The sequence below is a fragment of the Odocoileus virginianus genome, chromosome 22, assembly GCF_023699985.2.
Source record: "Odocoileus virginianus isolate 20LAN1187 ecotype Illinois chromosome 22, Ovbor_1.2, whole genome shotgun sequence".
NCBI lineage: Eukaryota > Metazoa > Chordata > Mammalia > Artiodactyla > Cervidae > Odocoileus > Odocoileus virginianus.
In genome coordinates, this window is record NC_069695.1 from 14,260,859 (window position 1) to 14,284,817 (window position 23,959).

Consider the following 23,959-nt stretch of genomic DNA (forward strand, 5'->3'; position numbering starts at 1 on the left):
GAGAAGTGAAGGTGGAAGTGGTCCACGTCACCAAGGGGCAACTGAAAATTAGAGACTGGGGGAGCCAAGATCTTCCTTTGAAATTTGCTTCTCTTCTGAAGATGGACCTCTTCCCTCTTGGTCTTCCTCTGCTAGCCTAAACCCTTTTAGGAAACAGACCCACATTCCTGGTGTGTTGGTCCAAGGGACCAACCCAGCCTCTCTGCTGAATACCACATTTTTCATAGTCTAAGTGTGTGGCTTGGATGAGATTTCTTTCGGAATCTGCTCTGGTTGACCAGCTCCCTGACACGTCCTCCTTAACCTTTGTTAAGGCCCCTCCCTCTACCTTCTCACTCTCCTTCCTTCCCCTTCCCCACCCCACCTTTTCCCTCCGCCTGAGGTCAGAGCCAGCAGCCGCTGGTGGAGGTGTCTCCGACGGGCTCTCTTGTGGAAGTCGTTAGCCCGGGGGCCCTTCTGAGTTCACTCACATGTGGGACTTGGGGACAGAGGCTAGAAGATGAAGGTCTGGGGGCCCAAACCTGGGAAAACCAGAGAGCTCCAACCCCGAGTCATTCTGTATCCTTGCATCGGGAGACCGTTTTCTCCTTTTAGCTCATAAAATATGACAGAGGAAGGGGCACAGGAGAGGAGGAAAGACACAGAAGAGCCTGGGAAGGAGAAGGTGACACAGGATACCTGCAACCTTGCCTGTCTCCTAGGTTTTTAGTGAGAACTACAAGGAATCATCGGAGAAGGCAATGGCACGCCACTCCAGTACTCTTGCCTGGAAAATCCCATGGACAGAGGAGCCTGGTAGGCTGCAGTCCATGGGGTCGCTAAGAGTCGGACATGACTGAGCAACTTCACTTTGACTTTTCACTTTCATGCACTGGAGAAGGAAATGGCAACCCACTCCAGTGTTCTTGCCTGGAGAATCCCAGGGACAGGGGAGCCTGGTGGGCTGCCGTCTATGGGGTCACATAGAGTCCGACACGACTGAAGTGACTTAGCAGCAGCAAAAGGGATCATGGAATGGAAGGAAGGTTGAGGACCACAGCGGGTCCCAGATAATGAGGAGCTGTTATTATGGAGGGCGCATGGGGCCATGCACCCTTAGGGAGGTGGGACACAGCCCAGGACCCCAGCCCACGGTCTACAAGTTCTCCCTGGCCGGAGGGCCTGTGGCCGGCTGAGCCCTAGCCTCACCTGGCTTTGCCGTCCAGTCCGGCAAGGGGCATACGTACATATGTAAAAACTCAGCCCCACTCAGTGTCACTTCCGCCCCAAGGCAGGCCTACCTTCATGGTACATTACCTCATGGGTATTATTTCTCATGGAACTACATCTCAATTTAAAATTTAGGATATTATTAATAGCTCCTTGAAGGCAGCAAAGGTGTGCGGTGCTCTTGGCAGACCTGGGTGGGCACCTGAGCAGCAGTCACCCTTCTTCCTGCTGCCCACCTCCAGGAGCCGCCTGGCAGGTGGCCGGGAGCAGAGAGCGCTGTGCCCTGCACCACATTGCCAAGTGCTGTCTTCAAAACACCACATCTCTGGGTCACTTCTCAGGGTCTAGGACACTGCTGACTGAGCCCACTACCGATCGCTTGCTCCTTGCTTGCCATTGACGGCATCTGGGTGCTCTGAGAGCAGTGAGCTGGGCAGGACCATCAGGCTTCCGGCCAGCCCAGGGGTTCTGGGGACAGTCAAGTCCCCTCACCACCCTCCCCTCTGCCCTTAGCAGATGCTTTAATTGGAGACCGGGCAGGCGGCTGCCTGGGCTCTCCCTCCTCCCTGGGCCTCCCCCTGGTCCATCTGTGCGTCTGAAACCCTGCAGCAGAGAGGAAGACTGCTGCCCCAGCCCGCGGGAAGTCCTCCTCCAAGCGCAGACACTGAAGGGAGGATCACCGGGGGCAGCCAGCACCCTGACAAGTGGACTGACTCAGAGAGTCTCCGGTCTGTCTCGCCTAAAAATCACCTGGAGTCAACTGATTAGAGACAAGCTAAAACAGGACAATTGGAGAAATATGAATGTGGGCGATACAACAATATTATTAAATAATTGTTAATTTTCTCAAATGTCATAACGGCCTTGAGGTTATGGCGGAGAGAGCACTTGTTCTCAGGAGACACAGCTGAAATGTTTAAGGGTCAAGTACTGTGATGTCGCAATTCACTCTCGAATGGTTCAGCCAAATACACACGCGCGCGTGCACACACACACACACACGCATTAAACTAATATGGCAAAATGTTAGTAAGTGTTGAATGTAAGTGGTGGGTATCTGGGTGATCAGTTTGTGTGTGTGTGTTTGAAAATGATCATATTACAAAGTTAGGGCCAAAATCCCCCGGATATTTTGTCTATAGACCCTGCCTTCATAGACCCTGTGATTTGGGGGCTCCAGGGGGTGCTGAGAATGAGGAGTTGAACAAGCTCCCCAGGTGTCCCTGATGCAGCTGATCCTTGGAAGCCATCGGGAAAATGCTGCTCGGTCCAAAGGTAGAAACCCAGGCTCAGCTGCTCATTCTTGCTGGGGCAGCACCCTCTGTGCCCAGGAGCCTCCACGCTGCAGCCTCGGCTCCAGACAAACTGCCTCTGCCCGGCGCTCCAGCAACTTCCAACTGCTTAGACAGCACGCTGTGTCCCACCTCCTGGCCTTCGCTCAGAATGTCCCTTCTGGTTTTTTTTCCCCCTTACCTCCCAATCTCCATTCTCCCCCATTTACATGGCCAGTGTGTACCATCTCCACGTCCCCTCCTCCAGGAAGACTGGGTCAGTCACCCCTTTTTAGGTGCTCCTATAGAACCCCCAGCAGACTGATGCCCTTATGTGATTCCCACTTACTGGTCTGTGTTGCTCACTAGCATGAGAACCCCTAAAGAGTCCCCCTGTGGAATCCTCAGGGCTGTTCCCAAAGGCTCCGGCTTCCCTCCTTCTAGGTATGGTGAAGGGTCCCACTGCTCAGCCCCTGGAGGGGAGTGGGACCTCCTCACTGGCTAGTTCTGGCCAATGAACTATGATCCCAAGTGGAAGACCTTCTGGAGATTTTTTTTTTTAATCCAACCCAGCAATGCACATTAGAGAGGGTGGGCCCCTGGGAGGCTGGGTCCCTGAGTAAGTATAATACACAGCCTCTTGATGATCTGTGCCAAGCAGGCAGCTTTGAAGAGAAGAAACCTAACTGCTCTGTGACGGGTTTGTTAATGCAGCATGACCTAGCCCAGCCTTACTCACTTCTATACCCCCAAATACCTGGCCCAACTGCTAGCACAAAACAATGCATATGATACAATTCCTATCACTTTTTCTTGGCTGTGGAACTAGCCTCAAAGACCAGGCAGACGCTCTAAGTCAGACAGGCTCCCGATGGGTCCTGAGTTAACCGTGAGCCGCCATCACCCTTTTACTCTGGCGACGGCTCCAGGAGGCGGGGAGGAACCTCCTAAGCGCCCTGCTTGTTAACATGTGAAGACCCTTCAGCCTTTGCACCATCTCTGCAGAAAACATCAGACAGGACCCCGTGCTCACCCCAGAGGACCCCAGCTACCACTGCAGCTTCTGCAGAAGTTCTCGAGGAAAGAAAGTGTGTTTCTGCTGCCTCTTGAGACCCCCATCTCTGTGGCTCTTTTCTCTCACCAGCTTGTCCTGGTCCCAAGCATGCTTCCCCCCGCCCAACCCGTCCCCAAGGACTGCAGGAGCTAAAACGATCCAGCGTGAGGATGGAAGGCCGTGGCCCGGAGGCAGCCTGGCAGCACTCAGACAAGTGGGAAACTCGTGGGGCTTCTGGCCTGTGCACATCCAGGGAAGAAGCAGGCGGAGGGCGGTCAGAGCTGCGGCTGCTTCACCCACGGACCCCAGTGGCCCAGACTGTCCTCCCACCTCCTGGCTTGTGGTCCCTAAGGCCAGTGAATTTTCAGATGCTTTGAGATGATGGGTGTTTTGTTTCCTCTTCCCAGAGGTCCCAGCTGAAGGCAGGGCAGAGCAGCCGACGGGGTGAGAGGTGGGCAGACTGTGGGCAGTCGCAGAGGAGACCCCAGGGTGCAGGAACGCTGGACTTGTCCTCACCACTGAGTCGAGGTTCCTGGGCCACAGGGTGGCATGGCCCAGCCCCAGGCTTGCTCTTTGGACTCCTCACTCTCAGCAGGGCTGAGGCCAGGGGGCTACGCTTGTCCAGGGCGGCTCTGCAAGGAGGAGCCTGTAACCCTGCTCATGTCTGTGGACGGCCTTGTACTGCCCAAAGCCCTTCCACATCCACTTTGTGCTCAGACCCTGAGAGCCCCTAAGCCGGGAGGGAAGAATAAAACCGTCTGTGTTCGATAGTGGACAAGTTCAACAGAGAAGTGAAAAAGTGCCTTGGCCCCCATAGCAAGTCAGTGACAGAACCCAGATGGAACTGGGGCCTGGAGACCCCTATGACCAGTGTCCTGCCTGCTTTGCTCTGTTCTAAGTAAGAATAGGTGAAAAGTGCTTTCCAGAAGGGTCACACTTGGGTTCCTGTGCACACATGCGTGCTCACACACACATACATACACTTTCAAACTGCTGCCCCATAGAGAGAAATATTGCTGGGGCTCGAAGACCGAAGTCCATACGGGAGACCTCTGAGCCTCTGTGAGCACGGTCCTGACCTCCGGGTGTCACTGGGCTGGGGCTGTCACAGTTCCCGGGAGCCAGGAAAGGCCGTCCCAGCCAAGCCTCCTGTTGGCCTTTGTTCCTCGCGGTGACCAGTGGATGTGGGTGGCCAGTGGGCTCCTCATGGTGAACACACAGCTGCTGGTGGGCCCCGGGGGCTCATCTGGTTCAAATTTTCATAATTGGACTCCTGAGCCTGGGGCCTGTGGACAGGAGAAAGTTGGCTGACCACCCAAACAGGAGAGGTCTCTGACTGCCCAACCCCAGGCCAGCAAAGGGTGGAAGCAGGGATGAGGTGGGCATCAGGGGCCTACGTCCAACAGGGCCTGGAGACCAAGCGAAGGTTGGAGGCGGGGCAGTGGCAGAACTTGCAGACCAGGGAAGGGACATCCAGGTGACAGCGTCGCAGATCAGAGTCTCCATCTTCTCAAAGGGATTCGTCTGTGGCTTCAAAACCCACCTCCAGGCCAGGCCTCCTGAGCTCCAGATGCTCTCCTGACTTCAGGACATCCTCCTGGGCCTCTCAGGCCTAGACGCCCCATGCCCTACATGCCTGCGTGCCCACCTGAGGCTCTCAACCGCCCCCTTCTCTCCTCGCCTTCAGCTCAGTAAGCGGCACCAGGGTTTCAGCTCCAGAACTGCTGGCTCCCTCCTTTGCTTGCGCGGCCCAGCAGGCCTCTGTCTGCCCTGCCTCTGTCCGCCCCATCTCCCCACCCTCTCTGTGGCCACCTTCAGCCAAGCAGCCGAGCCAGCTGCAGTCCTGATCAACAGCCCTCACAGTTCTCCTGCCTCCACTCCTGTTCAGATGGGGCCATTCGCCTACTTAAACCACTCACTGACTTCTCTTTGCACTCAGGGTAAATCCCGCAGCCCGCCTGCCTTCCCTGCCCGCTTCCTGGGTCAGGCCTGAGCCTTTGTCTCACGGGTCGCCCCCAGCACCCTTACCTGCCCGTACGGGTGCCTGCCTCCCATCTCTCGGTGTCCTCAGACAGGATGGCGGGTCTGAAGCAGCCACAACCCAGTGGCACCTCCCTCTCCTGGGGCTTTACTCTATCGCCGTGTCCATTTTTGTTTTTTTCTTTTCACAGCTCTTATTTTATAATCTAACATCTCTTGTTTAGGTGTTTATTAAAATTCTCCAGGTTCAAGTGTGAGTTCTCTGAGATGGAGGATTTTTGCGTTACTTTTAGCATCCAAAACAGTGCCCAGTACATAGTAGGGATCAACAGATATTTTGAGCAACAATCAGCTTTCTGATTTGGGTGCTCTGGTGTGGTAAGTAAGTTAGCAAAGAAAATGGACTTTGCACAGGTATTTGAGAATGTGGGGGACTGCTGAGTGGACATCTGTAGAGAGGGTTCTGGGCTGGAAGTGTGGCTCTCCCAGCCCCCAGGCCCAGGTGGAGCAGAGCTATAGGAGTGCCTAGGCTTGTCTGAAGGGACCTAGACAGCTGTCACCGGCTTCCTGCCTCCCCCAAGCATCCCAGACAGCATTTGTTCTTTAACATGGGCCTTCACTTGGACAGACACCAAGAAGGAATAAGGGCCATGCTTCCTACCTTTTAGGTCTGTGGGCCCTTAACTAAGCTCTCAATATCTCTACTGACATTTTGCATGCAAAGACTTCATTCAGCAGGGTGTCTGAGACAATGCTTGCCCGATGGTGGCTTTTGTGAGGATCTGTTCTAGAACACTGGGCACTATGGGAGGAAAAACACTGTCTTCAGGGACACCTCTAGGTGCACAGATAAGGCAGATACAGAAAAATGACCTTCAACAGAATGGGCACCAGGCAGCTGATCTGGGAGACGGCCAGCGCGAGGCCCAAAGTCAGTGCTGGGAACGTGGTGGGACGGGAGAGCCGAAGCAGGTCGGCGTGGCCTGGTCTCGCTGGTCAGCCTTGGTGGACTGAAGGAGCGGCAGCTTCAAGAGGCAGCAGGGAGAGCCTTGACACTGAGAAGGGCTAGAACCCCCGCCCCGGCCCGTTGTCTATTGTTTCTTCTTGCGCCGCTCTGCCTGAGAAGCCCGCACCCCTTTGCCAGTGGGAACCAGAGGGGCGAGGTGGGGTGGGCTAGCTCGCTTACCTTGGCAGAGCGTCCGGGGTGACTGGGTGCTCTGTGTGAGGAAGAGAGAGAGAGGAGGCATGAATCTTCACGGTGGCCTTTGGGCTCCAAGCCCTGCTGTCCATTCCCACCCCGCCGTGAAAGCGGTCTGGAGGGAGATGAGCTAGCCAGCAGAAGGCGAAGGAGTGACCTGAAAGATGACAGTTACCTAGGGAGTGAGGAGCAGGAAGACCTGCTTCCCTGAGGCCCCTGAAGCACAGAATTCTTGGTGGGTTTGAAGACCCTGCGAGAAAGCCAGCACAGTCCCAGCAAAGATGGCAGCCAAGGCAACTGTGACAAATTTTGGATTTCATCCCGGGAGAGTCTGAGGCTAGTGCTACTCACCTGGGTGAGCTGAGAGGCTCTGGGAAGCCCCTTCTCTGGGGCACAGAACAAATCTCCCATCCAGCTTAGTGGGAGTAGGGAGGGGTGACCTCGGCTCTCTGAAGATAGCTTGCTAGTTCAAGCTTCCATGCTTGGATAGATGCTGTTCCTTCTGCTAGGAGCACTACAAGCTCCTTGTTCTCCAGCTCCCAGCTGCTTACAGCTTTTGGTTTAGCCTCCCTTTACTGTGCACAGCCTTGCCGCCTGGCTCCTGTCCCGATGCCCCATCAGAGAGAGGCATACATACTCAGGGCCTCTGCAGTACCTGGGTTGACTGCACTTCTCTCTGCAGACTGCAATTATCTGCTTACTTCTCAGCATCCCATTCAAGGACAGGGCACCATGTCATATTCATCTCTGTTTATTTCCAGCACCTATGCAGCATGTAGTTGGTGCTTGGGATGCTCTTGCAACCTAATGAATGAAATGGTGCTATTTGGGAAAGTCTGTGTGTGGTCAGAGCCCTTCTGGATGAGTCATTTATGCGGCACTCGGCAAAAGGGTGAGTCTGTGTCTCTGTGACTCGAGGCTGGAGTCGAGTTCCCTAACCTCTCTGGCCTCAGCTTCCTGATGGTTAAATGGGCTTATGCTGGCTGGTACCTCCTGGGCTTGATCAGGGAGGGGAGGGAGATGCACCGGTGCATAAATGATGTTCCAGTTGTGTCATGCCAGGTGTTCAGCCTGGAGGAGAGACCCACTTGCCCTGAGCACCCATCCTAGCCCAAAGTCGCACCCACCTAGGCGATGATGGGCAGCGGCCCGAACGCCCAGAACGCCGAGCAGCAGCAGCGCCTTGAGGCCGAGCGCGCCGAGCAGGAGGGCGGTCGTCGACGCCCTGGATGCGCCGTGGAAACGAAACAAGTAGACGCTGGCTTCGGCGCGGCCCAGGCTGTTGGAGGCCGTACACGTGTAGCGGCCGTCGTGGGCCAGTGCGGGCAGCTCAGCGGTCACCTGGTGGCCGGGATCATGACCTGGGCTCCGAGTGGCGGCCAAGCCGTCGCCCAGGGCCGGGCCGGACCAGGTGAGGGCGGGCGATGGCTCTCCTTCAGCCGTGCAGAGCGCGTGGAAGGCGTGCCCTGGGCCTGGTAGCACAGAGATGTTGACGATCCGCGGAGCGGCTGCGGGCGGCGGCCGGAGGAGCACCCAGGAGAAAGCAAAACGCGGTCAGAGCAGCGGCGGGCAAAGGAAAGGGTAAGGGGCAGCCCTCCTTGTCCCCTTCGCGGAGAAGGTTGGAGGAGGGAGCGCGGATAGGATATGAGAGGAAGGAAGAGGCGCTCAGGGCGCCAGGGCGTCTGGGTTCCCAGAACAGGTGTGGCCTTTGGCAAGTTATTCCATCGCTCTGGGCCTTAGTTTCTTCACGTGTAACATGGGGATCACTTATTTTGTGAGGTTCTGGGGAAGATCTGACAAGGTAATTCATGTGGGGTGCCTGTGCAAGTGCTTTCTAAACGTCATTATTACGTGGTAGCGCATGATTGGGGCTTCCCCAGGTAGCACTAGTGGTAAAGAACCCACTTGTGAATGCAGGAGACATAAGAGACCTGGGTTCGATCCCTGGGTCGGGAAAATCCCCTGGAGAATGGAATGGCAAACCACTCAGTATTCTTGCCTGGAGAATCCCATGGACAGAGAAGCCTGGTGGGTCGAGGTTGCAAAGAGTGGGAAGCGACTGAAGCGACAGCATGCACGCAGGCAGTCGCCCGATAGCGGCGGGTAGTTGGGGGGGGGGGGGGGGGCGGTGTGCTGGAGAGATTTCAAGGGCACCTCCCAGACAGCCTCACTGACATCTCAAGTGGAGACAGATTCACCGAATCCCTGAGACTGAGGCGGACAAGTCAGAGGAAACTGAAATGAGGTCAGAGAGGCTGCCCAGCCAGCCCAAGGGCACATGAGTAGTTCTTGGCAGAGCCAAACTAAATCCATAATGCCTGGGTCCCCCACAGCAGGGGTCTTGGATTTTTTTTTAAAAAAGCTCCTTAAGTCATTCCAGAACTAGCCACACTTGAGAATCATCTTTCTAGGATTCTGCAACCCCCCACCCCCTCATCCTTAAACCTCAGGGTCTAGCGTATTTCTCCCTGCTAGTCTCAGGGCTGTTGGGGCACACTCACTCTCTACAAGCTTCATTGCAGCACCCATCCCAGGCTCCACCCATCCCGTCCCGGGGCCAGGATTCCGCAGCCTTTGAATCAGTTACGCTGGGGGGGGGGGGGGGAGGGGGGCTTGTGGCCCTTCCAGGTGTGAGCGCACCCTGCTCTAGAGGAAGGGGTGTGCCCGTTGTAACCCCTCGGATCCCAGCCCAGAGCCCGCACCGAGAGCCGCGCTGGACGCGGCGAGCGAGGTCGGGCGGCGCGCTCACCCGTCACGCGGAGCCGGACGCCCTGGCGGCTCTCGTAGCGGTCGTGGACGTCGCCCGCGAACTCGACGCGGCAGAAGTAGCGGCCGTTGTCGGCCAGCGCGAGGCGCTCGATGCGCAGCGACAGGTCGTTGCGGCGCGGGTTGCCGAGTAGCCGGAAGCGGCCGTGCAGGCTGAGCGCCGTCTGGCACAGCTCGCTGCCCCGCGCCGCGGCGCAGCGGAACACCTGCGGGCCGGCGAAAGGCTCGCCCGCGCGCCAGATGGCTGTGAGCGGCCCGTCGTAGTGGCGGTGCGGGTGCGTGAAGGTGCAGGGCAGCACCGCGGCCTCGCCCGCCGTCGCGCTCACCTCGGCCGGCACCTGCATGGACCAGCGCTGGGCGGGTGCACCTGCGGGCAGGCGGGCGGGCGGGCGGGCGGGCAGCGCGGGCGCTGGCGTCCCCCCTATCCGCACCCCGAGGTGCCTGGAAACCCCTGGGGCGCAGGAAGCGCCCTCCTCCCCTCGCGAGTCGGGGTGGGGGGCGAGTCTGGAAACCCACCCGAGGACTTCAGAGGCATCTCCCAAGACCTTGACTCCCATGACTTTCTAGGTGCCTGAATCTTCCCCTGCCCCTCCAGCTCCCCCCTCCGCATCCCCGCTTCCCTGGGACTGTTTGCCTCACTCAGCACGTCCCACCTCACCTACGGGCCCAGTGTTCCCAACCTCTTCTCCATCAAACCTGCCCTGCTTCAGAAAACCCCGGGACCTGTGGTTACAGACCCTTCCCACCCCCAACCCCCCACCTGATGATGATAATAGTAAAGGCACTTACTGTTCATCTCTGTGTTGAGCAAGTTCCCAGTGGTATCTCTCTTAGTTCTCACAAGTGATCCTAGAGGTAAGAAGAGTTACCCCCAGGTTACCTGCTAATAAACCAGGGCACAGAGAGGTTGAGTAATTGCCTGAGGTCACACAGCTAGGATGAGGCAAAGCGGATGCTCAGACTCGGGACCGCCTGGCTCCTGTGCTGCACTCTAATGCACTAAGGCATAGAAACTTGGGCCTTATCCAAGGAGAGCAACGTTCCCGTTTACAGAGGGGCAACCGAGGCCTTGGGAGGGGGTGGTATGTTTTGAAGCTGATGCGTTGAGTTGGTGACTGAGGTTCCTCTGTGCTCCAGTTTCACCCAAGTGGGCTTTCCAATAGGCCAGTGCCCAGACAGGGAGCTGAGAGACCAGGAGGGCAGACCTTTAGTGCTGCCTTCCTGCTCTGCACAGGTGCTTCTGGGCTCAGGTTTCCTCACCTCCTAAGCCGTGGGCCTCCGAAGTGTGGTTGCGCTAAGGTCTGCAAGCCGCACTCTGCAGCAGCTTAGGGAGGCTGGAGATCACTCACTGCCTCTGGTGTTGCAGACGTGTGCTTCTTTGGGAGAAGGGTGAACAGGGTGGGCGGATGGGTGTCAGTGCTGGGAGAATCAGGCCAAGGGGTGCCTCCTCTAGGAAGGGGGGCAGGCTGAGTCGCTGGTGCCTGGGTGCAGGGATCTTTACAAGGAATAGTATAGCAGCCCCTGTATTTCCAAAGGGCTTTGCAATTTGCCAAGTTCTTTCACATACATCACATCACATGACTTCAAGTCCAGTGCTCTTTGCTCTTGGCGGTAGCCCAACTTGTATCTTGGGTGGGAGTCCCCTCAGCTCACAGCAGGCAGACCATGCTCCAGGGAACCCATCCCCGCTATGAATAATCTACAGGTCAGGGCATTCGTCCTGGGCATTCAGACTCAGGCCTGCCTGACTCCCCTGCTGCACTCTAGTGCCCTATGGGCATAGAAATTCGGGCCTTATCCAAGGAGAGCAACATTCCCAGAACCAATGTCTCCTGCCCCTCACGTGGCCACTGTCGCTGTCTGGAGCCTTCTCCCCTCTGTGATGGCCCTCCCCAGATCCCATCCTGGCTCTCCTGGACCCATAAGCCTTGTCCTTCCTGGCAGATGTCCCAGCCCTTCACTTGCCCATCTCCAGCCTCACTGGCCACTTGGGGCTCTATCTGAAGTGTCCTGAGCCCAGGGCCTCCACATGTGCTGGGCCAGGCAGCGTTGGGTACCAAATGGGTTGTGTGAGCTGTGTCTCACATAAAACCTCACTTTGGGATTGCCCCGAACTTGCAGTGAAATAAAACCACAACTCCCCCCCCACCCCAAGTCTGTTTCTAAGCCGAATCTCCTTTCTTCTGGACAAATGGAAGCACACTTTTGAACCCCAGCTGGGGACTCCACGTCTATTCCTAGTAAGAGCTTGTTCGCCCAGTTAATAATCAGAGGGCCTACTTCCAAATTTGAGAAAACTTTCTGAAGGTTTGCTCATTCATTCAGTACTTCCAGCTGCAGAAAGCATCTCCCAATCTTGAGGCTCAGCCCCTGCCTCAGTTCCCCTGCACTCCCACCCTCTGTAACCTCAGCCTCCTCTGACCTCCTGCCTTTCACAGGCATCATGGAGCCAGGCACCGATTCCCCAGGGATTGTTTGATGTTGCTTGGACACATTCCCCCCTCAAAGCCAGGCACTGGGACCAGAGCTGGGGCTACAAAGGACAAGAGAATAATTTATCAGCCTATTGGAGCTCACAGCTCAGAAAGGGTGCCAGGTCTGTGAACCCGTAGTTACACTAAAGCCTGCCAGGAGGGACACGAACAGGGATCTCTCTGTCTGAACGTGGGGCGGGGCCCTTTCATTCACCAGCTCCTTCCTACTTGTCCCCAGACCTCACTGAGTCATCCTGCAGTGGGAGACTTTCCTTGAGCCCCAAGCCTGGGTCTGGTAACCCTTTCCCCAGAACTTAACTGCGTCTTTTGTCCAGGCACCCAGGGGCTCCTGGAGGGCAGGGACCATGGGTGGGGGTCGTATTTGTGCAGCTGTTGCCCAACATGCACCTGCCCGTAGTAGCTGATGTTGACTTGAATTGTGTGAGAGAGCAGAAGCGAGGGAGCCCAGGTTGGCAGGAAGTGTGGGTGGACAGGGGCTGATTGGAGGCCCCACGAGAGAAGAGCTGCCGCCTTGGGAAAGGAGTGGGGTTTGAGGTAGGCTGCAGGGATTCTAGGCAAACGGCGAAATAGATTATGGACATCAGCATAGACAACGCAGATGTGAGGATGAGGGGGCCAGAGTACGTGTGCCCTGGGGCTTGGGAGCAGACATTGTGAATCTTATTTCATAAGCACAGCAATCCATGCATGGAGTACGGTTATTGGCCCCCCCATCTGGAGAAGGAGATCTGAGGCTCAGAGAGCCAAGAGACTCGCCCAGGTCACGTGACCAACCAGGCAGAGCCAAGTCTTCCCCTTGCAGTGTCACTGAGCTGGACCCTATGAGGCCTCCGCAGGATAGACTCCACCCATGTCCTCCGCCTGCCTTTTGTCTGTAGAAAAACCTTAGTCAAAGAATAAACTTCACCAGAGAAGTGGAAAAATGCAAAAAGAAAGGAAAACAATCAAGCAAGACAAAACAATATTACCTTATTGTTATTGCCAATAAACAAAGTCAAGGACCTTTAGTTCTTCCTCAAGGACTATGGGGCTTCCTAGGTGGTGCTAGCAGTAAAGAACTTGCCTGCCAATGCAGGAGATGGAAGAAATGCAGGTTCGATGCCTGGGTCTGGAAGATCTCCTGGAGAAGGACAAGGCAACCCACTCCAGTATTCTTGCCTGGAGAATCCCATGGACAGAGGAGCCTTGTGGGCTACAGTCCATGGGGTTGCAAAGAGTCGGACACAACTGAGCGATTTAACACACCCGCACAAGGACTGTAGGTGATATTCTGTGCATGTCCTTTAGCTGTTTTGCAGATACTGAAACTCCCACCAGATAGAAGAAGTTAACTGCATGCAGCCCACAAATGTGTAGACCCCAGACCAATTGAAACCAGAAGATGATGCTGACTCTTGATTACGTCTCCAGCAACCAATCAGGAGAATGTCCGTGAGCCCATCACACCCTGCTCCTTGAACATTATATGATCCCTCACTACCCCTCCAGGGCAGGACACACAGTTTAGGTCACCAGGAGGCCCACATTCTTCCCAGTGTCCAAAAGGCAGTGTTGAGGGCATTAGCCCTTTGCCTGGAAGAGTAATAGAGCTATTTCTCTCTACTTCACCCCAAACTCTGTCCCCAAGACTTAATCCAACACTGGTGTACAGAGGTTGAATTTTGACTACACGTGGGTCACGTCCCTGGATTCTGTCTGCCTGAGGATGGCAGTCTGGGTTGGGAGCATCTTGGCGTGTAGTATAGATGATCAGCCAGGGCCCTTCCCTCCCTGAGTTCTGCTCTAGGAGGAGAGAGGGCTCACAGAGGCCCTTTCACCTAGTGTGACAGTTTACCTGCTGTGTGGGCTTCCAAGAGGCGGCACGGGGACTAACTATTGGATGAGTCCACCCAGGGGACTTGAGGTGAGGGAAGTCCCAACAGGAATTACCCACGGAGCAAGTGCATTTGCTTTGGCAGGAATCCAAACTCCCTGATTCCCGTGACGTTTACCACTCCTTCTCGAAGCTTCTGCATGTCTCTTAGGACCAGGCAGGGATGGCCCCTGAGCTGGAAGCACAGCCTCTTTTATGGGGAGGGTCTCTACTCTCTCTGCCTCATCTCTGTCAGCCTCCAAGTGTCACCTGGAGGCCTGCATTCTTCCTATTGTCCGAAGCGCCTCCCCTCAATGGTGGGCCTCGGGGTGTGGTGAAGAAGGTGGATGACATTCTCACTTGTCTGGAGGACCCAGTCTGTCCCTGGCACTATTCTAGGCAGATCCACTTACAGGGAGATCTTTGGGCCATATCTGTTGCTTAACGTCCCAAGCCTCAGGTTCTTCTGCTGCAAAATGTGGAACATGGTACTTTCCTCATAAGATTGAGGATGGAATGAAGTCACCCATGAAGGCCACCTCGACAGTGCTGCCACTCAGCGAACGCTCAGTGATGTTAATTCCCTCCTTCACTAGCTCTGCAAACAGACAGGGACCAGGAGGGAGCAGGGGGCTGTGCTTTTTAGGGGTGCAGAAGGAGGACTCTGGGCGGAAAACTCAAGCAACACAGTGGGGGATTGTTTTGGCTCCGGACACTGCACTATCTGTGGCTCAACTTGACACCTTAGGCATGCAATAGCACAGGCCTTGCCCTTGGCTAACCTGAGAGCTGGTCATTGATTCATGTATTTTTTTCACTCAATAGATGCTTATTGAGGGTCTATCAGGTGCTTAGCCCTGTGCCGGGTGTTGGGGATACAGAATCAGTTGCCTCCTTAGTGTGTTTACAGCCTGGCTCAGCCACTGTTTGTTTTTCATTTACTTACAGTTCTAACAAGTTTGTTTAATTAGGTTCCCAGCTTAGGGAAATAACAGACTGAAAAGCTAGAAAGTGACTTCTGTTTGTAGGTCCACTGAAAGCAGCTTGGGATGATAATCAGCATTTGTTCCTGGAGGAGGGTTCAGAAAAAATAATGTGATGACTCAGGATGGGAAATGATCAAAGTGCAGCACAAATAGGACCCTTCAGAGGACGAGTAAGTGGAGGGGGCCTTGAGGCATCACTCCCCACAGCAGGCTGCTGGGACAGGTGCTCGTGGCCATGACCTGAGTCACCTTGGAAGGGTTCATTGCCGTGAGAGGCGTGCCCCCTCAGGTGGGGTCTCAGGCTCTGTCTGGGGTCATAGCCCTGGCTAGGTTTCTCTGGTGGCTCAGACGGTAAAGCGTCTGCCTACAATGCGGGAGACCAGGGTTCAATCCCTGGGTCGGGAAGATCCCCTGGAGAAGGAAATGGCAACCCACTCCAGTATTCATGCCTGGAAAATCCCCTGGACTGAGGAGCCTGGTCGGCTACAGTCCATGGGGTCGCAAAAGAGTCAGACACGACTGAGCGACTTCACTTCACTTCAGACTGGCCGTGACTTTGTGACTTTAGGTGAATCCTCATAGCTCTGACTTAAGTGGGCTCATCTGTGAAATGGCATCTGTAGATGTTTACTAAGGAGACTTTTAAATCTAAAAGTCTATGTCCAAAAATGATATCTTGATAAAAATGACAAAGATGTCTAGCAAGCATTTTAGAAATATGGCAATCTAAAATTAATTGAGAGACTTCTAGGTATTTTAAAACAAGCTATTAGTTATCCAGTAAATTCAGCTACTTGGAAAGAGGTGCCCATGTTTGATGGTCCCGCACAGCCACTTACTAAGCTTTCAGAGTTGCTCCCATCTCCCCATGGTGACGATGCTCACTGTGGGAGGTTGGGGGCTGCTCACTGTGGGAGGTTAGGGGCTGCAGTGCTGAGTGCCAGCTTCCAAAGCCCTGTGCCAGGGGTGCCAGGGTGGGACAGGGACTCAGCGATAGAGACATCTGCAGAACCTGAACACTCCATTCTCACTTTTCCAATTCCCTCCTGCCCCGCAGTTTGTTCTCAATAACTCTGCCTTCCGGGCCTGCACGTAGCAGTCCAGACAGGTTATCAGCAGAGAAAAAGTGAGAAAAGGGTGGAGACCAGAGGGGAGAGGAGGGAGCAGAATCAGGAGTCCATCCTCCACCGAGAAGCAGACCTCACAGGCCCAGGGACAAGGGAGGCAAAGGGAGAAGTGAGCTGTTGAAAGGCCTGGCTGTTCCCCTCTGCCCTCGGTTGTCCTGTTTCCCCTTTAACCCTTGCCTCTTTGGCTGCGTGGTTGTGGATCTGGACCCTCTCGCTGGGCTAATGGAGATGCAGAACCATGAGTGGAGCCTGCTCCAGGGCCAGTGTCCGTCACTGGAGTTGCTCTTGGGAGTTCTGATTCAGCCGTCCCTGCCGTGCTCCCAGTTCCTACACCCCTCCTCCTCCTGGGGCAGGACTTCTCTGTCCCAGCTGCTGGCCACAGTAGCCACCACGGACAGAGGAAGTGTCCTGGCTCATCCCATCTTCATTTCATGCTAGGCCCATGATAGCAGTCCCTGACCTTTCCCCAGGTCCCAGATAAACCCCCCATGACCTTGGGTGACTGTGCAAATCGTCTTGCCTTTCCAGTTTGTTTTTCTGCAGGAGTTTAGAGCTAGCAAAGTAAGTTTCTCTGAGCCCCAAGCTTTGCCTCAGGCTCACCACCCACTGCACACAGGTGTAGGCAGTGTCAAGGGCAAGCCTGGCCCTCAGGAGACTCCAGGTCTCATCCAGGCTCTGACACCCAGAAGTCCCCTGACCTCCTTGAGCATCCCTGAAAACAGGGACAAGGGTCTTCACTTTGCAGGGTTGTGGTGAAGAGGAAATGAGCTGCCATCAAAGGCCCAGCACGATGGTCCTTCAGGTTGACAACCACTGTGGTCACTGCACCAGTCATCAGAGATTTGGGGACCAATGGAGGTCTTGTCTGAGGTCACCTAGTGGCCGGAGCTCCCAGACCACCGCTCTTCCCACCACCTCTCATGTCCCCTGACATCACCCACTTTCTAACAGCAGATCTGTTGGGAGGCAGAACGGAAAGAGAAAGGAGAGTGTGTGGGCCGCCTGGGGATGAGGGGTTGCCCCAGGACACCGGGTGCAGGTAGGGGGCGCCAGTATGAGGGAGAAGGCACAGCAAATGGGAGCAGGGGGCGGGGTGGGGGGGCGGTGGGTTTTCTGCATGAATTCCTCCCTCTTCACTTTTGCCGAAGGCCAGCCCAAGGTCCTGTGCTTGCTCACAGGTGTGACGGGATGGGACTGTGACCTGGGGTCTCCCTGCCCTCTGGCTGCTCGAGCTCTGGCCCCTTCCAGGCCTGCCAGCCCATGGAGAGGCTCCCGGGTGAACAGCCCCAGGGGGGTTTCAGGCAGTGAGACGCTGCTCCCCCAGAATTCATGACCTACTGGTTTCAGGCAGGAAGCAGCTGCCGGCCACGAGAAGAGGGGGTCCCCTCCCTGGGCCGGCTGCCGAGGCTCCCACGGATGCCCAGCCTCCCTGAAGGATTGTGATGCATAGCTGGAGCATTTGTGTGGGTTGGGGTTTGTACTTCAGCATGTGACTTCTCATGCTTCCTCTAAGTTTTCTTTCTTTTATTTTTTGGCCTTTTTTGTCTGATTCATAGCTGCTGACTCTTGGAGGAGAAAGAAAAACAATCCCAAACAAAACAGCCCTGGAAGCTATCTGACTTGAGCAACATTTCACTGCCATTTAACCGCCCAGCTGCTGAGTGCCAGGACTGTGCTGGGGGCCTTCCATCCATGACCCGATTCTCCTTCACAGCACCTGTGGAGTGGTGGGGACCCCCATTTAACGGGGCTCAGAGAAGTTAGGCAACCTGCAGGTGGCGCTAGTGGTAAAGAACCCTTGTGCTACTGCAGGAGACGCGGGAGATGCCGGTTCGATCCCTTGGTCTGGAAAACCCTCTTGTGGAGGGCATGGCAACCCACTCCAGTGTTCTTGCCTGGAAAATCCCATGGACCGAGGAGCCTGGCAGACTGCAGTCCATAGGGTCGTAAAGAGTCAGATTCGACTGAAGTGACTAAGCATGCCCAGAGCCACCCAGTGGCAAATAGCAGACCCAAGATTGAGTGCTTCCCTCACCCACTCTCCAGTCTGCCCCCAGGCCTGGGGAGGGTCACCTCCTCCAGCCCCACCCTCTATGTGAGTAAGTAAGCGTTAGTTGCCCAGTCGTGCCTGACTCTTTGTGATTCCATGGGCTGCAGCCCACCAGGCTCTTCTGTCCATGAGATTTCCCAGGCAAGAATACTGGAGTGGGTTGCCATTTCCTTCTTCAGAGGATCTTCCTGACCCAGGGATCGAACCCAGGTTTCCTGCGCTGCAGGCAGATTCTTTACCGGCTGTGCTACAAGGGAAGCCTACCCCTAAGCCATCCAGAAAGATTTCTGAATTGGGTCAACTTGGCCAAAGAAACCCCTCCCCTATCAGCCGCCATTACAGGGCTTTATGGGTGGGACTGTGGGCAGTGTGGGGTGGGAGCTGGTGGTGTGGTCCCAGATTGGGGCACACATCCCCAAGAGCAAATCCCAGCTTCACCTGCACCACTCACTGAACCTCTCCGTGCCTCAATTTTCTCATCTGTGAAAAGAGAATGTAACAGTTCCTCTCTCATAGGATTATGAAACTTACTTGAATGATTATTAATACTTAGAGTGAGTGAGTGAGTGAAAGTTGCTCAGTTGCATCCGACTCTTTGTGACCCCATGGACTATACAGTCCATGGAATTCTCCAGGCCAGAATACTGGAGTGGGTAGCCTTTCCCTTCTCCAGGGGGATCTTCCCAACCCAGGGATTGAAACTAGGCCTCCTGCATTGCAGGCTGATTCTTTACCAGCTGAGCCACAGGGAAGCCCAATACTTAAAGTGCCCAGCCCTTAATACGAGGTACTTGCTGTTACTATGGAGAAGGCAGTGGCACCCCACTTTCCAGGTACTCTTGCCTGGAAAATCCCAGGGATGGAGGAGCGTGGTAGTCTGCCGTCTATGGGGTCGCAGAGTCGGACACGACTGAAGCGACTTAGCACCAGGAGCAGCAGCTGTTACTATTCAAATCAGCCCCAAATAGGACTCTGCGGTGTGCTGAAAGCTAGAGAGAAAGGACTGAGAACCTGAGAGTGGGAGTTTATAATCCAGTCGTGGAGACAGGACTCCACCTACGGAAGACTAACAGTTTGGAGCACTGTGATATCAGTGGCCAGTGGCTGCACACAGACAGGCCTGGATGCTGAGTCCAGGGACATCGTCAAGAGATGGATGTTTCAGCCCAGGTGGGGTCGAGGAGAAGACTGGGGCCTGGACACTGGGGACATGAGGATTGCCTTTGTCATTTATCCCAGTGGCCCTTGACTGCATCCTGCATCAGAATCACCCAAGAAGATGGTTGACAATGCCGGTTCCTGGGCCCTGCTCCTGACATTTTCTGATTCTGCAGAGCAGAGCTGAAGAGTATGCATTTTAACAGAGGCTTGCCTCCCCTGGGATTCTGATGCAGATGGTCTATGACCACATTTTGAGACACGCTGTTTCCAGGGACACCAACTCCTTGAGCTAAATGACCTTAAGTGAAGTTACACTGTTACTCAAGCCTGCTGCTAAGAGTTCCCACTCCCTTCTTGGGGTTCCTGCTGGGCAGAAGGGTGCCCTCGATCACTTACCTACTGCCCACAGGAAGGTGCCACCCTTACCCCCAACCAGCTGTGTGCTCTCCCCAGTTTCCCAGGGGGAGCCCACTAAGATGCGCTTGGATGACAACACCACCTGGAGCCTGTCCTCCCCAGAGCTGGCCCGCTGTGCCCCCTGGCTCCTCACAGCAAAGGGCGGGGAAGGCGGCCTTTCTACAGGTGGGGATATGGAGGCCCAGAGGAGCCCGGCACCGCCTCCATCCCCGGAACCCAAGGCAAAGCCTAGACGTAGATTTATGGCCTCTGTCACCACAGTCTTCCAAAGGGCAGCTCTCCCTTCTCCCAGGCCTGGAGGCCCTGGCACCCCAGCTGCCCTGAGTGCAGAGAGAGGACTGTCCCACCCAGTTTATGAGCACCTCTTCCCTTCTGAAAACGCGCTGGAGCGAAGAGTGGGAAACTCACCCATCGGGACGACGCACACCAAGCAGGCCAGGAGTCGGAAGGACACTTCCATGCTGTGAGGTCCGGAGACCCCGGGCCGGCCCCACGCTCAGCCAGGCCCCTGGCGAGACCCCTCCTTGGCGTGGGTGTGAGGGGGGAAGGAAGGTGGGAGGGGGCGGGCAGTGTGCCCGGGTCTGCAGCCTGCAGGTCTCTGCAGGCGCCGGAGGAACTGAGAGGCAGCCGGGCGGGCCCAAGCATGATTAACTGAGACCCGTGGGGTTTAGTCATGTGGAAAACCAAGAGGGGAACCACTCGGATGATTTTCCAGGACGGGAAACAGGGAAGTGGATATAGAAGATGCAGGACACTTTCCTGTGGCCGCCGTCCCTTCGGCAAATCTGCTGTTCTCTTGGTTTCCTCCCTCTGTCGCTCCTGCCCTATCCCTGCCTCCTTTCGTTCTCTAGCCCTTCCCACATTTTTAGCGTGCCAGGATGAGTTTTCATCTTGGTGAAGCTTCCCCAACAGCTTAGTTGGTAAAGAATCTGTCTGCAATGCAGGAGACCCTGGTTTTTGATTCCTGGGTCGGAAAGATCCACAGGAGAAGGGATAGGTTACCCACTCCAGTATTCTTGGGCTTCCCTTCTGGCTCAGCTGGTAAAGAATCCACCTGCAATGTGGGAGACCTGGGTTCGATCCCTGGGTTGGGAAGATCCCCTGGAGAAGGGAAAGGCTACCCACCCCAGTATTTCTGGCCTGGAGAATTCCATGGACTACACCCATGGGCTCGCAAAGAATCAGATGAGACCGAGCAACTTTCACTTTACTTTTATGCAGGTGTTGAAGTGATGATTACTGATGGAAGGGAAAAGTTGTCTCCAAAATGTAAACCTCATTGACAATGGTCACATGACCATGCAGCATGAATGGGAAATAGTAAAATTATTAAGCAAGTCAGCCCTTGTCAGAACGATCAGAACATCAACATGCCAGGTTAAAATATCCCATGACAAGGGCAGAGTCTCGGTATCTGTTGCAAGGAGATAGTAAGGAAACTGGACAAAAATGTGGCCAGGCAAGGGGTGGGCAAGGATGAGCCAGTTGCTGAATAGGAGGAGGTGTTTTTGTTCAGATAAAAGTTAACCTGTTGGGAAAACAGTGATTCCCAAATATAATGGATTAAAAAAAGAGAAGGTGATTTCTCCCATGTATCAGTCCCAAAGTGAGCTGTTATGCCGGCAGGTGCCCTTGCTTCTCATGGTCATTCAGAGATCTAGGTTCTTTCATACTGTGACTCTGCTACCCACTCCACCCCCCCAGGGCATTGCTGACACCTTCAAGGCTGAAGCTGAATATCAGTTCAAGGTCTAGCTTTTGTGAAGGGGGAAGGCAGAAACCCTGTCTTGTCTTTTTGTTATCCAGGATCCAGAAGTTGTACACATCACATCTGTTCACATCCCATTGGCCCCAAGTTCATCACACAACTGCACCTACTGCCAGGGAGGCCTGGAAGTGTGGTCACTGGCTAGGCGACCATAAGGTCAAGTTAAAGTTTTATTACAAGGGAAGAAGGAAACAGATGTTGACGGATAGTTCCCTATCTCTGCCAAAGATATTTGCTCTAACTCCAGAAAACCAGAAAACTAAACTTGGCAGAAACAATTTATTCCATAAACTCTAAAATGTCATTGAAAGATGAACCCCTTGCCCACTCTCACTACTACTATTCAACATAGTTTTGGAAGTTTTGGCCACAGCAATCAGAGCAGAAAAAAAAGTAAAAGGAATCCAGATAGGAAAAGAAGAAGTGAAACTCTCACTGTTTGCAGATGACATGATCCTCTACATAGAAAACCCTAAAGACTCTACCAGAAAATTACTAGAGCTAATCAACAAATATAGTAAAGTTGCAGGATATAAAATTAACACACTAAGTAACAATGAGAAAACAGAAAGAGAAATTAAGGAAACAATTCCATTCACCATTGCAACGAAAAGAATAAAATACTTAGGGGTATACCTACATAAAGAAACAAAAGACCTATACATAGAAAGCTATAAAACACTGATGAAAGAAATCAAAGAGGACACAAACAGATGGAGAAACATGCCGTGTTCATGGATTGGAAGAATCAATATTGTCAAAATGGCTATACTACCCAAAGCAATCTATAGATTCAATGCAATCCCTATCAAGCTACCAATGGTATTTTTCACAGAACTAGAACAAATAATTTCACAATTTGTATGGAAATACAAAAAACCTTGAATAGCCAAAGTAATCTTGAGAAAGAAGAACGGAACTGGAGGAATCAACCTGCCTGACTTCAGACTATACTACAAAGCCACAGTCATCAAGAGAGTATGGTACTGGCACAAAGACAGAAATATAGATCAGTGGAACAGGATAGAAAGCCCAGAGATAAATCCATGAACCTATGGACACCTTATCTTCGACAAAGGAGGCAAGGATATACAAAAGAAGAAAAGACAACCTCTTTAACAAGTGGTGCTGGGAAAACTGGTCAACCACCTGTAAAAGAATGAAACTAGAACACTTTCTAACACCATACACAGAAATAAACTCAAAATGGATTAAAGATCTAAATGTAAGACCAGAAACTATAAAACTCCTAGAGAAGAACATAGGCAAAACACTCTCCGACATAAATCACAGCAGGATCCTCTATGGACCCACCTCCCAGAATATTGGAAATAAAAGCAAAAATAAACAAATGGGACCTAATTAAACTTAAAAACTTTTGCACAACAAAGGAAACTATAAGCAAGGTGAAAAGACAGCCCTCAGATTGGGAGACAATAATAGCAAATGAAGCAACAGACAAAGGATTAATCTCAAAAATATACAAGCAACTCCTGCAGCTCGATTCCAGAAAAATAAATGACCCAATCCAAAAATGGGCCAAAGAACTAAACAGACATTTCTCCAAAGAAGACATACAGCTGGAAAAAAAACACATGAAAAGATGCTCAACATCACTCATTATCAGAGAAATGCAAATCAAAACCACAATGAGGTACCATTACATGGCAGTCAGGATGGCTGCTATCCAAAAGTCTACAAGCAATAAATGCTGGAGAGGGTGTGGAGAAAAGGGAACCCTCTTACACTGTTGGTGGGAATGCAAACTAGTACAGCTGCTATGGAAAACTGTGGAGATTTCTTAAAAAGCTGGAAATAGAACTGCCATATGACCCAGCAATCCCACTTCTGGGCATACACACCGAGGAAACCAGATCTGAAAGAGACACGTGCACCCCAATGTTCATCGCAGCACTGTTTATCATAGCCAGGACATGGAAGCAACCTAGATGCCCATCAGCAGACGAATGGATAAGGAAGCTGTGGTACATATACACCATGGAATATTACTCAGCCATTAAAAAGAATTCATTGGAATCAGTTCTAATGAGATGGATGAAACTGGAGCCCATTATACAGAATGAAGTAAGCCAGAAAGATAAAGAGCAATACAGTATACTAGCACATATATATGGAATTTAGAAAGATGGTAATGATAACCCTATATGCAAAATAGAAAAAGAGACACAGATGTACAGAAAAGACTTTTGAACTCTGTGGGAGAAGGCGAGGGTGGGATGTTTCGAGAGAACAGCACCGAAGCATGTATATTATCTAGGGTGAAACAGATCACCAGCCCAGGCTGGGTGCATGAGACAAGTGCTCGGGCCTGGTGCACTGGGAAGACCCAGAAGGATCGGGTAGAGAGGGAGGTGGGAGGGGGGATTGGGATGGGGAATACATGTAAATCCATGGCTGATTCATGTCAATGTATGACAAAAACCACTACAATATTGTAAAGTATTAGCCTCCAACTAATACAAATAAATGAAAAAAAAAAAAGAAAGATGCACCCTTATTTTATATACCACTGATGAAAAAAAATTTCTACCTTTTCATAGTTGTAAGATGCCACTGACTGTAGTATATATCCTGATCTCAGAAATGTTAAAGTGTGAAAAAGTG

The 23,959-nt window shown here is 53.4% G+C and overlaps 1 protein-coding gene across 1 annotated transcript; it reads right to left on the minus strand.

Annotated features, from left to right (window-relative positions):
* Positions 1 to 2,011: 2,011 nt before the first annotated feature.
* SIGLEC15 (sialic acid binding Ig like lectin 15) lies at positions 2,012 to 20,117 on the minus strand. The gene is made up of 6 exons (XM_020870987.2): positions 19,975 to 20,117; positions 10,268 to 10,327; positions 9,462 to 9,845; positions 7,840 to 8,220; positions 6,701 to 6,731; positions 2,012 to 4,820 (listed from the first exon to the last, which is right to left on the minus strand). Exons 1-6 carry the CDS (start codon positions 20,024 to 20,026, stop codon positions 4,739 to 4,741), a joined length of 990 nt encoding a protein of 329 aa, XP_020726646.2. The 5' UTR covers positions 20,027 to 20,117; the 3' UTR covers positions 2,012 to 4,738.
* Positions 20,118 to 23,959: the final 3,842 nt, after the last annotated feature.

Coding starts and splice junctions, on each gene's coding strand:
- SIGLEC15 (XM_020870987.2), bottom strand. CDS start 20,026: ATGGAAGTGTCCTTCCGACTCCTGGCCTGCTTGGTGTGCGTCGTCCCG. Junction 9,846..10,267: donor GCTCAACACAGAGATGAACA/GTAAGTGCCTTT, acceptor GCCTGCCCGCAG/GTGCACCCGCCCAGCGCTGG. Junction 8,221..9,461: donor CGTCCGGCTCCGCGTGACGG/GTGAGCGCGCCG, acceptor CGCCGCCCGCAG/CCGCTCCGCGGATCGTCAAC.